General features: G+C 33.6%; 2 protein-coding genes across 2 annotated transcripts in view; both read right to left on the bottom strand.

Moving 5' to 3' along the window:
• Window positions 1-896: 896 nt before the first annotated feature.
• The window catches only part of LOC126979324 (potassium channel subfamily K member 18), a 70,690-nt gene continuing 53,089 nt past the window's right edge, over window positions 897-18,497 (bottom strand). Inside the window, exons 2-5 of the mRNA XM_050828567.1 lie at window positions 14,017-14,114; window positions 12,992-13,142; window positions 2,504-2,706; window positions 897-1,973 (exon numbers count right to left, since the gene is read on the bottom strand). Coding sequence (XP_050684524.1) covers window positions 1,308-1,973; window positions 2,504-2,706; window positions 12,992-13,142; window positions 14,017-14,114 — 1,118 coding nt within the window. The 3' untranslated portion in view covers window positions 897-1,307. The remainder of the gene's footprint in view (window positions 1,974-2,503; window positions 2,707-12,991; window positions 13,143-14,016; window positions 14,115-18,497) is intronic.
• LOC126979325 (uncharacterized) lies at window positions 3,933-5,800 on the bottom strand. Its single transcript, XM_050828568.1, has 2 exons — window positions 5,553-5,800; window positions 3,933-5,366 (listed from the first exon to the last, which is right to left on the bottom strand). The coding sequence occupies exon 2, from the start codon at window positions 5,227-5,229 to the stop codon at window positions 4,168-4,170; it is 1,062 nt and encodes a 353-aa protein (XP_050684525.1). The 5' UTR covers window positions 5,230-5,366; window positions 5,553-5,800; the 3' UTR covers window positions 3,933-4,167.

The following is an 18,497-nucleotide window of genomic DNA, read 5'->3' as shown; positions in this document are numbered from 1 at the left end:
GCAGACGGCTGGAAATTAAGCCCTTTGTGGCGCGTGTTTTTTTGTACTACCCGCCTATTCTCTTTGACTTTTGATATAGAATGAGGGAGTTTAATTAAGGATTTTTATTATTAATAAGAAGAATGCTTTCAAAGAGCAAACATTTATAGAATTCCAAGAAAGTAATATAGTACAAAAGCAAAGGAAATCGTGATAATTCTTTCATGAGAATACTGATTGGAAATCCATTGCTTAATTGGATTGAGCAAAATACAATTCCAATGAATGAATATATCAATTCAATACATTTGCTAATTAATTTTAACCTTTTTTTAAATTTGATGTGTTTATGTGTGAGGAAAGAAATTCTGTTTGATATATAAGTTGTTATGTTATAAATGTGTGATGTGAATTATCAAATATGTCGCTCAGGATTCTTGAAATACTCAAAAACTCTGAGCGGCACTACAATTGCGCTCGTCACCTTGAGACATAAGATGTTAAGTCTCATTTGCCCAGTAATTCCACTAGCTTCGGTGCCTTTCGGACCAAAACACATTACAGCTTCATGGCAGAAGTAGGCGCCGTTGTGGTACCGATAATCTGGCCGGCATCCTGTGAGGATCCAGAGTCCATAAGGAGCCGCCCACTGGTAGTTATAGTGTGCTCTAAGAAATAGGGGTTCACTATAAACCCCTTATTCTCGTGGTTAGTGTTATCGTAGGCCTTCCTTTGATGTCTTAGCGAACTAATAGAAGCGTCCTATGAGATGATTTAGGCACCTATATGACATGGAAACCCTGCACAAGGTATCGTGACAATCGTAAGGTAAAAAGTGTTTGTTTTAATTCGAAATTTTTAATAGAAGAATAATATAAAAATTGAGTTTTGCTTCTTTTTCATAATATAAAACCTCATTTTATTTTGTAACGATTTATTTTACACATTTCATAACAAAAACACCGTTAAACAGAGTAGATGGAAGACTTCAATCGCAATTCGATTTAAATATATGAACATATCTAGCACTACATAAAATCAATCAATTATATTTTGGTTACATGTATAATTTGCTGATTTAATTTATCATTATTTGAACTCATCTTCTTTTTCTGCATAAATCATACGTTCACATTATAATTATTATAAAAACGTCAGTGTAACCTAATTTTGTGTAAATTTTTGAACTTTTTAACTAATTTAAATACTGGTCCAGCTTAAGTCTACAAGCAACTATCTAATGACTTAGTAAAACAGTTATAGTACATTTACCATACAATATAATATCAAAAACTTCATAAAAAATCTTATAGTTAACATTCCTAGATTTATCTGTTTTTAGCATCATCTTTAACATTATTTTCTTCTTGATCACTCTTTCCTTTATGAATTGGTGGTATTTCTATAGGTGGTGGAGTGACTGGAACTAGGCTACCATCTTCCTCTGCTACTTTCAGACCAATAGTAGCACCTAATTTAGCACTTGCTTGTTTAAACGTATCAGATAATTTAAGTTGTACAACGTTTATGCACATAGATGTTAAAGCTAGACCAAATACTAAATACAATATGGAAGCCATCATAAACATTGGATGGTCTGGGACCAAATCCCCTAAGCCAATGGTTGACATTGATACAAAAACAAAATAAAATGACTCAAAGAAATTCCACGTCTCCCAAATACTGTAGCCTACTGCTCCTATGATTATATAAATAACAAGAATGGTTAATGCTACTGATATAGGAACATTGAATTCGTCATCAATTTCGAAAACTGATGGTGCTGGTGTATCAGGATCGATATCATTTTCGGAAGACTTGTTTGTGACTTGTGTCCCAGGCTTTGGAGGTAAGGGTGGAGGAACATCACTCGGCTTTCTATCTAATTTTGGCGGATGACTGCCATCAGGAGCATCTTCTATGTCTTCTTCGGAGAATATCTGAGATGGTCTCCGAACAACATCATAAACAATGTTCAGCCCTTTCATTACTTCCTGAAATTATAAGGAAACATATATAAGCTACTTTCAATAATGCTATTGAATATGCATATAAGTGTTTTTGACACAAAGAATTTCAAAATGCATCAGTTGTCAATTTTGAGTATTCGTGAGTTTCGCAGCTATTTTTATACACCGATATATCAGTGCCCTTTTACCATTTAATTTACTCATATGCTTGTACTACAGTATTGTTGTATTTCGGTTTGAAGGATGTCGGTATAACTACAAGCACGCGTGCCGGGTGATGTAATCGGGATCGTATCTTATTAAGCCACGTCGTGTGGTATTCTGATGCGTATTATTTATTTTGACGATCTTTCTTGGTAACAATAATATGCTCGTAATATACGGTGCCGCTTAGAATCATTTACAAATGTGAATAGCAATATAGCTGTAAGTTCCTCAAACTCTTGATTTCGTACAAGTTAGTTCTAGTTTATTCTTTAGTATGAGTGTCGGTTTATTTAAGTAATCAACCTTAGAGATCACATTCCTCCATATCAATTTATAACAAAACTTACCTGAACGGGTACCGTCCTTCTGACTCTTCTACAGCTCCTTGTGTAATAGAACCGACGAATAAAAGCCCAGAAAAACTTTATTATTCTTGTGAAGAGTTTGCCAAAGTCTGCTAATACAATAAGGAACAAAGGTATTCCGATTATTGCATATACTATCGTAGCAACACGGCCATATGTTGTTTTCGGTGCTATATGACCATAACCTGAAAAATATTTAATAATTTTAAAAAATATATATTTAAACCATCAGCTACTTTTTCAAATAAAATAGGCAGGTTAAAGTTTAATAAAATGCTTATTAATAACCAGAAAAACACCGTGGTGATTTATTTCTTAATAATTTATTTGTTAGCTTACCAATCGTTGTTATTAACGTCAAACAATACACAAATGAGTTCATAAAATTCCATGATCTTTGGCCACTATATGAAGTAACACCAGCTTCATGAGCTGTGTGTAGTTGGTCTTCAAACTCATGTAATTTATTTCGAGCCATTGATTTCCAATCTTCTTCTCGAAGATGATGACTTCCACGCCACAAACTTTCAATAAAATCACGCTTGACATTTCTAGTATTACATTTGAAAGCATTTTCAAATGACCCTTCTAGAGATCTAAACATCATTCCACCGAAACCACATGTCATTACCAATATCAACATATCACATATACATATATTTCTCATTATAGTAATTTTATTCCAATCCTGGTTGTGCTCAATTTTGAACTGTTGCCAATTTGCAACCAATTTCCATTTTGATAATTTAGTTGATATTGTTTTTTTCTCTTTAATCGTCTTTAGCTCTGTTTTCGTTTTCTCGGCAGAGTTTATGTCAGTTTCAGTTGTAATAAGCTTTTTAGAGTGTTGCATAGATCGTTTTCTCAATGTGGCTCCTGGTTCAGTATTTACAGTTTGTAAATTTTGGGAAAACATAATATTAGTCATGTGTTCTTTCTCGGTCGTATTTTCATTTAATAAATTGAGTTTATGTCTTAATTCGGCAGACCTTTCCAAGAGATCAAATTCGTATTCGTTTTCACTGGCTGACGAAGAGTAGCAACTAGTTGTATATTCAGACTGACTCGCATCTACATATCCAGAACTTTGACGACTATGCTTCTTACGATCAAGTTCAACTTTTGTTGCTCTCCCTAGTCCTGCCAATATTTCCTTGTCACTAATGATTTGAATTGTTTTAGGACATGATATACCTCGAGTTCCTCGCAAGTTTACTGGTGTTTTATTTGGTGTTCGTAATGTTTTTGTATAACTTTTGTATTCTACTGGTAATCTAGGATCATCCTTAGGGATTGACAAGCTCCGAGCTCTAGCTTTTTGCATAAGATCAATAATTTCCAAGCTTGTTTGACTCATGTCAGTTTGAGTTTTATCTTTATGTATATAACTGGAACCCATGTCGTCTACTCGATTTACTGACTGTGAGCGATTAGCTCTTGGAGGTTTATTTTTGATAAAACGCCGTGGCGTTGGCACTAATTTCCGACGAGCCCCACTGGAAGGCAGATTTTGACTGTAAGTTTGATCTTCACTCATCTCACTCTCACTAGTTTTCTGTAAATAGTATTAGCAACAATTAAAAGTTAGTATTTTCTGATTAAAGAACATTCCAATAATTATTTTATGATTAGCCAGTCACCCTATTTTATTGTTTAACATAAATAAAATATAAAATAATGGCAACAATCACAACGACCACTATTGTTATCTTTACGTAAAAACTGACCGACAGCCGTGATGCTGATTTACTTCTTGCTGGTTTAACTGGTGGTGTTTTTGGTTGAGTTTCTTGCTGCTTATCTTGTGTTTGTCTAACAACAACAGGCTTTAATTCATTTGCGAGTTTCCTACTAGGTGTCCTCACTACCCTTTCTCTTATTTGTACAACAGGATTTTGTTCTTGACTTAACTTTTTACTAGGTGTTCTTTCCACTTGTATTACTCTTGTTATAAGTTCACCAGTTTTTTGAGCTAAAGCTTCAGGTCCTTTTGTCGTCTTGGCCTTTTTACAAATTTTTTCATCAGTTTCTTTTGTCAATTCTTTCTTTTTTCCTTCCTTAGGTAAATTTGACTTTTCTGTAGCTTGTTTATGTACTTCATCAGGGTAAACTATTTCTTCAAGCTTCTTAGGTGTACTTGGGCAAGGATATGGAAAATTTTTATCTTTGGGAGAAGCACTGGCACTTAAAGGTGGTGATAGAGAGCTAGACTGTATTTTCATCATATCGGATGTATCAATAGTTAGAGAACTTCGACGAGGATTATCTTCATCTTTCAAATTCAATGAATAATTTGTACTCAATAGCTTATTTGATGGATCTATAAAGCTACCTTTTCGCTGTAAATTACAAATCTCATCTTTATCAGGTACAGCAAATGGAGATATACTCCGTCTTCTCCTTTCATTTGCAGCCATCGCTCTTGCTTCTAAAATTTCATCCGTGTTTATGTCATAAACGGGATCAATTTCATTCGCTTTTTTTTCAACTAGACGCCTCATTTCTTCATATGTATTGTCAGCTTCAATCTCTCGAGAATTACGTTGAGGATTATTTTCCTCATCATCAGATGTTGTGTCTTCATGTGGTGCTGGTGTTCTTCCTGGCTCTGGCGTCTTTTCACGCAATCTAGCATTCTGGCTCCTATTTTTTGAAATATTTCTTCTTTTTCTTATTGACATTGATATGTTCTGTTCTGAATTATCCATGCTTTCCTTTTTATTATCAGGAGATTTGAGTATAATACGACTCGGCGTTTGAGTTTTGTGTCTCGGTCTTTATCTTCGGTATTTTCAAGTCAACACAAAATTCCTCATTCATATCGTATCACAACTCCAATATGATCCTGTAATTAACAAATTATGGAGTCAGTACAGTTTAATACTACTACAGTTTAATATAATTTATTAGCATAGGATATACATTTGTGGCAGAGTTTGGTAAAACAACATTATATTAGTGCCAATACATACTGAAAGGGTTGAATCTTATTATTAGTAAATAATAACTAGTAAATAATTGATAGACTTACCATTGTGATACCAAAAACCAGAGTTCGCCTTTCAATCAGAGCGAAGGTTATTAAAAGAAACTATTTTCGTCAATCTGACTCTTTTAAGATAAACAAATCAAGAATCAAACAATCACTTTATCTAATATCAGCTGAAATAATATAATTTAAAATACGAAAGTTATTGTTTAGATAGATGAACACTGCTATGGAAAGACAGAAAACTTCAAACTATGTAGTACGAACGTTTAAAGCGCATGAGGACAGAAATAAAATGCGTTGAGCTTGCCGGGCAAAGTTCCAAAATTAAATCGGCTATAGCTGTGTTGTATTTGAAGAGAAAATATCTTGGTGTGAAAACTACAGAGATGATCATAATTTGCGAAATAATGTTTATTAATATTCCGTAGGTATATGTGGATGCTTTCTATACATAAGATGTTTGCCCTGACTTCGAACTGGCTGAATTTGATAACATAAGAAATAAAAAAGATAACGCCTTTATGTTTTTAATAGCAACGTGTTAAAAACAAACATTGGTCGGAATGTTTAAGAGATATTATCGCATTTTACTCGTGAATATATTTTTTATACAATTGCTCCTAGTACCTTATTTTTAACATTATCAATCAGAAACAAAATTACACATAATTGTTCTTATTTGGTATTATAAGAAAAATCGTTTTCTCGAATTAAAATTAAAATATTTTTATTCAAAATAGTCTGTGATTTATTGATCACATACTATTAAATATATAATAAAAAACTACCACGTATTCCAAAAAGAATGCCTCGGATCTGAGAAGAATGGGCGCAACCAACTAAGCGGACTTTTATTTCATCAAAAAATATGTTTAAAAAGTAATATTGTACAATTAAACTTATTATTTAATAGCCTGAGGGCGGTCGCTCCATTCCCAATCTATGGCATCATTAAGAAAGTAATTTATGTTATAGTATCATTTACCACACAAGCGTTTCATAAGAATTCTTCGGTGATTTGATTAATTACCGAATTCCATGCGACCATAGTTCTATTATGGTTTTCAAAATTGCTCAATGTGATCGATAATTCTTAAGAATATTTTAAAAGGTTTAAATGGTTTAGAATTGTTTACTGTTTTACAGTTTACAGATCGTAAATAGTCTCAAGCTTGCTTACAAATAGATCTGGGTGGACGCAAAATAGCGATTGCCTTACCAACCCTTTTTATAAGCGTATGCAGAATACCAGCATGGCGCTGTGGACTAGTTTTCCAACATAAAGCTGAGCCTTTTGGTTCAAACATTATGTCTTTGTGTAGTTAGTATTTATTAATGTTTTTGTTTTATATGTTTTTGAACTAAATAAATATATTTTCTTTCCTTTTTATTTTCAGATTATAGCGCGCAGTCATTGGTTACGGGATTGTCAATCTAAATGATATTGCACAGAATCTAAATTTTCTAGATGATATTTTAAAGTGTCTTAACTTATGGGACCAGAGGGCCTACCATCAACTTTTAATAAGCGATGCGAATCCGATGCACTTCAGTTTAGGTACCTAAACTGAATCACTAAAATTCGTACCAGGAGTGCCTTTTACTGAATGGCGTTTGGAACGCTTATGAAGGATGAACAAAATAAAGTTGCGTTTCGAAACGTAAAATGATATGATTTTAGGGGTTTCTTTGCGTAGAACATACTAAAAATACATTTTAAAATTGCGCAATTGCGTCAAATTATAAACCATTAAGCCCCTTTTTGTACTTAATAAATAATAGTAATATAAATAAATATAGTTCTTTGAAATATTTTTATTTATATGCAAATTAAATAAAAATAATTCAAAGAACTGTTAAATGTTTGCTTAAGTGTTTTCGTAAAAATAACGAGTTATGAACGCACCTCCATTGATGTTTGATTTGACAGGACCACAGAGTACATTTTTTTTTAATTCGTTCTTGCGAACAGGCGCTTACCAGTGGGAGGCTCCTTTGCACAGGAAGCCGGCTAGATTATGGGTACCACAACGGCGCCTATTTCTGCCGTGAAGCAGTAATGTGTAAACATTACTGTGTTTCGGTCTGAAGGGCGCCGTAGCTAGTGAAATAACTGGGCAAACGAGACTTAACATCTTATGTCTCAAGGTGACGAGCGCAATTGTAGTGCCGCTCAGATTTTTTGGGTTTTTCAAGAATCCTGAGCGGCACTGCATTGTAATGGGTAGGGCGTATCATTTACCATCAGCTGAACGTCCTGCTCGCCCTCTTCCCTTATTTTCATAACAAAAAAAAAAAAAAAAAGATAAAGCCCGGGCCCTTACTGCCTCGTCTTTAGTATTTTCATTTTTGGTATTTATTTTCAGTATTTTGTTTTACAAAAAGTCCAATAAAGTATTCTCATCTAATCTTTCATCAATAAAATATTCCTTTTCTGTATGTTTTCACTATTTTTTAAAAGTTATTAACAACACGATTCACTTTCCTCTGAGGAAGGAGCAATTTTTTCGAATCGCTCACTTTGACAAATAAGCTATCCAGTTTAGGTTGAAATAACACCTCATGGTACGAATGAATGAACGAACTTAATCAGTTTGCGATTCAATTGACATCATTGCGATTTAATCAGTTGATTTGACGTCAACCTAAATTAGATAGCTCTAATAACGTCGTGGTACGAAATAGCAAAGCAGTTCATTTTAGGTTGTCAGTTGAATCGCAATAAGAGTTCATAGTAGGCCCGCAGTTATTTGTGAGTCAGTAGGGTAAGTAGGTACAAAATGACATACAAGGACGAGACAAGCAGGACGTTCAGCTGAGTGTAGTTGTAATGTAGTGCCGCTCAGGATTCTTGAAGAACCCAAAAATTCTGAGGGGCACTACAAATGCTCTCGTCACTTTGAGACATAGACGTTAAGTCTCATTTGCCCAATAATTTCACTAGCTACGGCGCCCTTCAGACCGAATTACAGTAATGGTACCCACAATCTAGCCGTCATCCTGTGCAAAGGAGCCTCCCACTGGTGTATGTGAAAAGCTACGTCTTCTACTCGCGATTTGGATGTCACTTTGTGTTAGTGTGCGTGCATTTCTCAAAATAGAGGTTAATGAAGTCTTAATTTTTTTCGACATTTTCACAGCTGTCACAGTCTATTTAGACGTAATTATTAACATTAAATATAGACACGGGTTGAACTTCTTAAAAATAATCATAAAGAAATAAAACATAAAATAAAAGTAAGTAATTTTAATTTTCAAATTTTCGAAAAAAAAAAAACAATTATTTTTAATAACCAAAACTTTTATCAACCTGACGTGGACGCTACTCACCTACGAGTTCTGCCCTGCTACGGCGGAGCGTGGGACAAGTAGGTGTCAGTACCTACGCTGGCGTGCGGGTACTATTTTACTTACAGATGTCCCAAAATGATATTATGGAAAATTGATTTATTTAGGTAAATTTTGTAATATTGCGCGTTTATTTAATGATACCATTGTAACTGTATAATGTGTATTTTTTATTTAACGGTTAATTTAGCTTCCGTTGCAAATTATTCTTGTAAAATAGTTCTCAGTTAGCCTTTGTAGTTATTTTGAGATAATGAAATAAATAAAAACAAATTTATTGTTTATTTACATTATAAGTACCTACCTAATATATCCATTCTTTATATTATTAGTTCTAATTCCAATTAATATAGAACCAAGTACACTATTATCAATTAACATTATTTTGATATTACCGCAACTAAAACAATCTTCAAAATGGGACATTAACGGCGGCACGATAGGGTAACTGACATATTATTCGAAATTAATTTAGTACCATTAGCCCTTTTATTAGGAGGTATTGTTTTTATGCTATTTATGGTGGCGTTGCGTGCCTTGGCGGGGCCCCGTATATAAATTTGTTTGGGGGCCCTTATGAAGGGTAAAGATTTCAACAAATATGTTTGCTTATAATTAAAAGAAATATTATTAACTCTTAGTAGCATAATGACTTTTATCTACACCCATGCTTTAAGTCCTCTATTAAAGATTCTGAAACAGTTAGCTTATGGCCAACATTAAAACACCCAATGTTCTAATAACCATTACATCATCCAAAAGAGTGTTGTAATGTTGTACTGAATTTCATAACAACACTCCTATGTTTTTTTTTTATCCCTTCATGCGCAAAGAGTTTCAACATACAGCCACATTCTTATTACTCGATGCGTGGTATCTTTATGCATTTCAAAAAAAGAACATTTTCGTTTACGCGCGTTCCACACTGCCAGAACGTCGCGCACCGTAAAAAAAAGTAGGTTATTCGAATCCCCGCCATTTTTCTTCGATATTTTTTATTGTTTTGTTTACAAAAAATGAGCGATTCATTTTAAACGCTGCAAAAGAACATTATATTCGAGGGAATTTTAATTATTGCACTATACAAAATGTAAATTACTACTAAAATAAATAATTTTTTCATTAATACTTAGTTTATTTGTATATAATCAGTTATGAATGATATAAGGTTACTACTAGGACTGGTGTTTTAATGTTAGCAGTAAGCTAACTGTTCCAGAATCCTTTAGAGGATTCATATTCGGGGTGTAGATAAATTCTTGTATGCAACTGTTGATAATTAGGTATTAAAACACTCATGTGATACTATTATCACATTCATAAATCCACATTCGTGTTTTGATACCCCTTATTACACAACAGTTGCATAAATAACTATAGTTTTACTAAAGTTTATGCCTCTATGGACAATATTGAAAGGTCTGACCGATGAAGGGTGTTGCCATCTTTTAAAAGCATGCTTTACGCGGGAAAAAAATGTTTTTTTGACTTTTGTCAATTCTGAAATAAAAAAATCGGAAGTTTTATTAATTTTAGCTTACGCACGTCGGGCCCCCATACCCCGGGGCCCCGTATAATTGATACGGCAGATAAGGCGGTAGGTACGCCCCTGTCTGTATTATGAGGTGGTCAAGGCGCTCACCTGAATTCCTGCCGCCGCTAGTATGAGAGAACTATAAAACCCGTAACAAGAAGAATGGAACACAATACCTCAAGATTTTATTCATAATTTTATTAGGAGTATGAAAAGGAGATTGGCAACAGTTCGTGGAGCTAGAGGTGGTAGTAGTAAGTATTAATTACTTATAGCCCACGTTAGGGCCTTTCCTAAACTTTATGGGGAAAACAAAATAAAATTGCATACAAAACTGTTTGTTTACTGTAAATTTTATTTGTATCTTATTTTGGTTGATTTTGTTAAACGAATATTGTAGAACTTTGTATTTAAAAAAAAGCGGCCAAGTGCGAGTTGGACTCGCCCATGAAGGGTTCCGTAGCAGCAATTAACAGAATATGAAATTTCTTGTAGTTTTGATCGATGTTTCAATAATAGTGTATTTTTTTCAATCAAACCAATTTTTGGTGGAAGTTTGCATGGTAATGTACATCATAATATATTTTTTTAAGTTTTATCATTCTCTTATTTTAGAAATTACAGAAGGGACATACATTTTACCTCTTTGAAAGTGTCTCTCGCGCTAACTGTTCAGTTAAGAAAAAATGATATTATAAACCTCAATATCATTTTTCAATACCTATCCACAAATACCCCACACGTTGGGTTTAATGAAGATTTTTGAGTTTCAGTTCTGAGGGGAACCCCAAAATTTATTGTTATTTTGTTTTTTGTGTGAAAATCTTAATGCGGTTCACAGAATACATCTACTTACCGAGTTTCAACAGTATAGTTCTTATAGTTTCGGAAAAATGTGGCTGTGACATACGGACGGACAAACAAACAGACATGACGAATCTATAAGGGTTCCGTTTTTTGCCATTTGGCTACGGAATTCTAAAAACAAATAATAAGTAAAACCCAAATTTATAGACTTAATTGTCGCAAATTACTTATATTTTCTTTTCACTCTCTTTTGCGGTCCTATGTCAAAGTTTATCTGAGAATATTATGTGAGTTGATAACATTGACACAATTATAGTAAGCACACAATAAGCTTAAAATATTGTTTCTCTCTTTTATTGAACAGTAAAACTCTGAGTACAATTGAAGGAAAATAAACTTCTGTTTCAAACAGAGAAATATCCGCAACGGAAAACATGTTTTGCTTTTATTTTTGTATCGTACTCGAAGATAATATAAATGTTGAGAGTTTGTGAAATTGCTCGTGAAAAATTGCAGGCGTTTTCTTTTTGATACTTTCCGATTTCACTCTGAATACAAGCTCACAAAATATTAAATTAATATGCGAAATACTTTATTTTATTATTTCAAAGAGATAAAGGAGACATTTTTTTTTAAGTTTTTTTTTATAAAAGTTCTGTTTTGTGAAAACATAGTTAATTCTTATAATTATTATTTTATATAATAATTCACCAGTGGGAGGCTTCTTTGCACGGGATGCCGGCTAGATTATGGGTACAAAAATGGTGCCTATTTCTGCCGTAAAGTAGTAATGTGTAAGCATTATTGTGTTTCGGTCTGAAGGGCGCATCTTATGTCTCCAGGTGACGAGCGCAGTTGTGGTGCCGATTAGGATTTTTGGGATTTTCAAGAATCATGTGCGGCACATGGTAATGGGCAGGGCGTATCAATTACCATTGGCTGAATGTCACGCTCGTCTCGTCCCTTATTGTCATAAAAAAAATAAAAATAAAATATTATAGATATAAGAATGACTGCCAATAAGTAAAAGACTTAAGTCAGGAACATAATAATTACTAACTTAGTAACTGTAATTCGGTATGTTTGTTCAAGTCTCAGGTTGTGGCGCCATCTACAGGATATACTTGATAGCTCAACCCCAATAGTTCCATATTAGGAAATTGACTTAAGACATCGCCTTTTCACATTAAACATTGTTTAAATTTGCAAGTGCATCATCTCAAGTTAGTGAGTAAGAGCACTTGTATGCATATTTAAACCCAGAAGTGGGATATTTTTAATAACAATTTGTTTTAATCTAGCAGCTAGAGGATGGCAGAAGAAACATAAAAGCAGAATAAATGCAGTTGAGATGAGAGCGTTGAGAAGTATGGTAGAAGTTAAACTGAGTGACAGGATAAGAAATAGTGAGATAAGGAAACGCTGTGGTCTGAAAGAAGATGTTGTGACAAAAGTTGAAAAAGGTATGCTGAGATGGTTTGGACATGTCGAGAGAATGAATGAAGAACGATTGACGAAGTGTATAAGGCCAGTGTGAATGAAAGTGTTGGAAGGGATAGACCTAGGCGGACGTTTCGAGATCAAATAAGGGACGTCTTGACAAAAGGCCAGGTCAAGAGTACCCTAAACCGAAGAGAATGTATGAAAGGAATAATGAAAGTGGACGAAGCAAAACAAGCGTGTAAGGATTGTAGCAAGTAGAATGAAGTGGTCTCTGCCTACCCCTACGGGAAAGAGGCGTGATTATATTTATGTATGTATGTATGTAGTTAGAAGATAAATCATTTACCTATAGTGGTATATATAGTTCCCGCGTAAAACATTGCATTCCAAAATGTCCAGGTTTTGTTGTTAGTGTTGACGTGCTTCAAATACTCTGCGAAGCTTTCTTCATAGGCTGCTAGATCCTTCTTGATTGACTCTAGAAGGTCAGGGCTATTCTGGAACGAAATGCGTATTTAGCAAATACCTATAAATATAAATAAGAAAGCCATTTATTCCACTACCTACATTAATTAACAAGTAAGCATTGCAATGTATTCATTAACGGCCGTTTACAATAACCTATCTATCCTTAGTTTAACTTACGCTTACTTACATTTCAATAACCTATTGACAGATCGCATTGGACTATAAATATATTGGACATAACTATGGATAGCAATGGTAGCTAATATGGTGACAGCAATGTATCCGTAAGTTTAACTAAGGGTAGATAGGTTATTGAAAACGGCCGTAAATTAAAATACATTTATGAATCAAATCAAAGTAAAATTAATAAGAAAAATTATATCAAAGGGCAGCAAAAATGATATTTTATAAATTTAAATTTAATTAATGATAAATTTGAATTGCATTAAAATATAATAAAATTATTAAAATCATAATTACATAAAAAAAGGAAATATGCTGTTTCTTAAATTTTAAATAATGATTTATAATATTAGTTGCCTACTAGTAGATTAAGTTGAGGTATTAAGTCGTTTGTTGGTAAATGCTCATACAAGAGGATCCCATGAATGAATCAAAATGAAAAGGTATTGAATTATGAGCTAAAGCTCCCGGGTTCGAGTCCCGGTAGGTGCAAACATTTATAATTGGATGTTTATTTATGAGTCATGGATGTTTATTTGTATGTAGCTTTAAGGAAAGAGCAATTATAACAGTATATAACTAACAACGAACTAACTCATATACCAGTCTTATAATTATTAAGTAAGTGTCAAAATTGTGTGCCAATTTATCATTAAATATTAAAACCAATCGAAGCACATATACATGAAAAGCAAACGTAATAATAGGTATTATCATCACCTTTACTGAATCAGTATTTTCAATCGCTCTGTGTATACTTCTTGCTAATTCTTGCCTTATATTCGTGAGGTTGTTGTGATACTTCTCTTCATATGGACCTGAAAATTAAAATATTTATTATTAAAAGAACGGTGACGCAAGACTTTTATCTACCAACGAAAGATCTTGTAGACTACTGGCCGTTTTCAATAACCTATCTATCCTTTGTTTAACTTACTAGAGGAACACTAATACATCATTTTACGCTTACGTACATTTCAATAACCTATCGACATCAAATATTGGACTATAATTATATTGGACATAACTATGGATAGATAAGATCTTGTCATTAAACGGTGACAGCAATGTATCCGTAACTAGAGATACGTTATTGGAAACGGCCGTACATGAATCACTGGTCGCACCACGCCAAAAGTTTATATGCGAATGCAAATATTAATACGATACGGAACTCACACCCGTTGTACTTGTTTAGATTTGAAAAAGCGACATCTCAAGTCAATTTCCTAATATGCAATTGTTAGGGTTGAGCAGGTTATGAACTGCAAAGTATATGCTGTAGATGGAGCCACAACCTGAGAGTTGTACAAGATACATAAAGATTCACGATCGATTACTCCGACGGTTGGCTTAGTTGCTCAGTAGTATGAGTCCCGCGTCGTTTGTAAATTTTAGTATTTGTATAACTATTGAAGATGATATAGCATCTTAATTGTGTATTAAGAAGTGTTTCTCAGTAAAAGATATAACAAACGCCTTTTATAATATTAAACTTAGTGAGGATTCCAATGACTTATTTACTTTCAGCAGCCCTTTTCGTTCTTTTAAATTTTAGAGAATGCCATTAACTTTATCAGTGGTTCCAGAAACAATCTGAATGTACAATGAAATGACTTTCGTAGAAGTCAGTTATTACGAACGCTGCCTTAACGATGAGAGATTTAATATGTTTGTTTTTATATATGCATGTAGCAGCATTGTAAATATGGTCGAAGTCACGAGTAACAGTTAGTATATTACCTATATTATGGATACATCCCACCCGACCTCAATTTAATTACTTTGAGCAAAAACATTGCGTCACATTTTATCAAATCCGCACGTTACATAGAAAAATGATGGATATGCCTTAAAGGCTGTAACTTTTCACCACGTCAGCTTAACGTCTCACGTTCCTGTGATATATTTTATCTCTTAAAAGCCTGACTAAGCCTCTCAGGTTGTGGCATTCGTTTAAAATCCCCCTACGGCTTACGGATTCGATGAGTTAAATTAAATAGAATGAATTTTTCATGATCGTTACAAATGACGTCTCAAATTGACGGCGCTTCAATAAAATAAAGCTCCTGCGAAAATTTGCGAGCAATGTTTAAGGTAGACGTTCTGTGGTTATATGTAATCAGGTAACAATATTCTTTGTACTTTTTTATTGAATTTGAAAATTAAGAACTGTATGTAATTGTACTTAATTATTATTATTATTTAATGACAGTAAGGGACGAGACGAGCAGGACGTTTAGCTGATGGTAATTGATACGCCCTGCCCATTACAACATTACAATGCAGTGCCGCTTACGATTCTTGAGAAACCCAAAAATGACCGGCAGCACAATTGCGCTCGTCGCCTTGAAACATTAGATGTTAAGTCTCATTTTCCCAGTATTTCACTAGCTACGGCGCCCTTCAGATCGAATCAAAACAATGCTTACACATGACTGCGCCACGGCAGAAATGTGCCGTTGTGGTACCCAAGATCTAGCCCGCATCCTGTGCAAAGGAGCCTCCTACTGGTTCCAACTATTCCACTTTGATGGGATACAAATGTGAGGTTGCCGCCCGCTGTGAACAAGTAATATTAAAATTGTATATATTACTGTGTTTCAGTTGGAACGGCACAGTATAGTTTTTCAAATTTCTGGGTTATTGAAACTTAAGAGAGGATAAGTCTATGGTAACTCCTGATCGACATATCCATCCACTACGACTTTAGTCAACCAATTCTCTTTAACAATTTCGAAAGGCCTCTTCAATAATTCGATTTACGGAATTTCACTGAAGCTTGGGATTGATATATTTATTCGAGGAAACTTTGAATGTATTAATATTCGCGTAACATAATATTTTATGATTATATATGCGCAAACATGCATTTTTTATTGTATTTATTAATTAGGAAGCCAATTTTGCATACAATAATAATTCTTAATCTAAAGGGTTTAGAGGACTTACAGGCTTACTCAACATGCATAATGAAGAAGAAAACAATACAATACAATTAAAATAAATTACATTATGTACAAATAATATTATTAAAAAAACATGAAAATTTAAACAAGTTATAAGTAATAAACAATTAAAATACAATATGAATTATTAAATCTATCAATGTGAGAATAAGTAAAAATTAATAAACAATATACGCATACTTCTTAATACAAAATGTGCTTTCATATTTTGTTTACAATTTTTTTATGATGCGATGCATAAGTACGGAAACTAAACTAATTTTCTTTATAATTTCCTTCGAGTTCTTAGACACTTTTTGGATGGAAGAATTCTCGTGAGTTCGCGTCACCGAAATGCTTAGTAGCTGACATAAACAATTGTATAACATTAGTGCTGTGTATATCTTTTAAGGGAAATTGAATGGATTTAGTGAAAAGTTCAGTGTGTACATACTGTGCATTATAACTAATTGAAATAGTGCTTTTGCTTTATTAATTTATTATTGAAAATAAGTTTTAAAAATAAATTTAAATTGATCATTAAATTGTTTTTAAACATTACGAAATTTCAAATTGTAAGACTAACGGCCGTTTCCAATATACTATCTACAAAAAGAGATAAATTACTACCTTCTACTGTCAGTAATTAGCTGTCATAATCAGCAATAATCTGAAGCTGCCCCAATATAGCCGATATTTCATTCTTATCGCCTTATTTTGGGACGCGTGAATTGCAATTTCCATACAAACTTTATATCGCTGGTAAGCTATACGTCGTCCCATTGACGGTGCACGCTTACGCACGATACGCGTGCACGGATAAAGTTACCGTCGATAAGTTTTTTGGGACAGCAAAGTCAACGACAGTTAAGATTTTTATCCCAAGTAAGAGACAGACTGAAAATTGGGAACGGCCGTAAAAGTTCTTAGTTTTAACTTCTATCGGCAGTCTCTGCAATTGACATTTGTTTTGTTTTATCCTACTCTATTAATCGACAAAAAAGTTTTTCTCAAATAATTCAAGGGATTTAAAACACTTTTTTATATTCAGTTACTGAATTAACAAAAAACCTTTATTACAAAATAAACAAAGTGGAAACATTTATCAAACGATTCAATAACCACAAAGAGGGCCTTGTGTCAAAAAGTTTCACTTGTAAATGTTGTTGTTCGCTTAGAAATCGGGCAAAACCAGATACAGCTGAAAGCTAGTGAATACTAATAACGGTACAAATAATACAGACTAACGGAACGCGGGGGAAAAATTTTAAATACAAATTTTGTGTTTATTATTATAAAATAGCTAGCGACCTGCCGCGGCTTCGCACGGACATAGCTGTCGCATCAGCCTATTGGAAAAACCGTTTTTAAATTAGTGATGTTATTACGAACAGACAGACAGATGGACGCGGCGGGGGATTGTTTGATATGGTTAGATATGCTTTTCTATGTGTATATTCAGGTGCTCTTAGAGTCAGACAATATGCGTACTGATAATATTTTAGCTCTTTCATATATTTAATGTCAGCTTTTATTATACTACAGATTAGAATCAAGACCAATAGTACCTTTAACGCCGGCAACATATTGATGACTGATCGCCTATTGTACCTACAGTTAATTTCCATTTCCACACTTATATTTATTTCCGTATTCAGAACTTTTTTCTTCATGTCATTTCATTAAAACGTTACCATCGGTGTGACTAGTAATACTTATAAAGATCCCAGTTATCAGTTGGTCATACCAAGGATAATATCAATAATGTTATATCACTCGAATTTGTCCTAACTGGGACGTACTTTGACAATATTTTACGTTTGTTAAAAAAAATCCTATGTATCTTTTTTTACCTTGTTTGTGTCAATTTGGCGTGCAGATTTTTTTCGGCTGTTTTGTGACTAAATCTTCATATGTACCTCTACAGAAATTTCGTATCACTTTGTTTCTTCACAAACTTCGATAAACTCTTAAACCACTAAACCAATTTAAATCAAATTTTGCACACTTTGTGCAGTTTGATCCAACTTGAGAAATAGGTTAGTTTTTTTTGAGTCGTGACCTGATATTTTCAATTTCTTATTTTATTTCTGCACGATTAATTCTATGAGATAACTTTTTGACAGTTCTGCTGTGACAGTATTTTATTACAAGAGCAGGGAAAAAGGAAATAATTATTGTAATGATTAAACTTCTACAAAACTTTTGGCGAGAAAACACGTCCTGAGGATGCCTCGTGTAGAGGCGAAACAC

The sequence above is a fragment of the Leptidea sinapis genome, chromosome 3 (genome assembly GCF_905404315.1).
Source record: "Leptidea sinapis chromosome 3, ilLepSina1.1, whole genome shotgun sequence".
Lineage (NCBI taxonomy): Eukaryota > Metazoa > Arthropoda > Insecta > Lepidoptera > Pieridae > Leptidea > Leptidea sinapis.
Note: the sequence above shows the minus strand (reverse complement) of the source record. Positions and strands in the feature narration are given on the sequence as shown.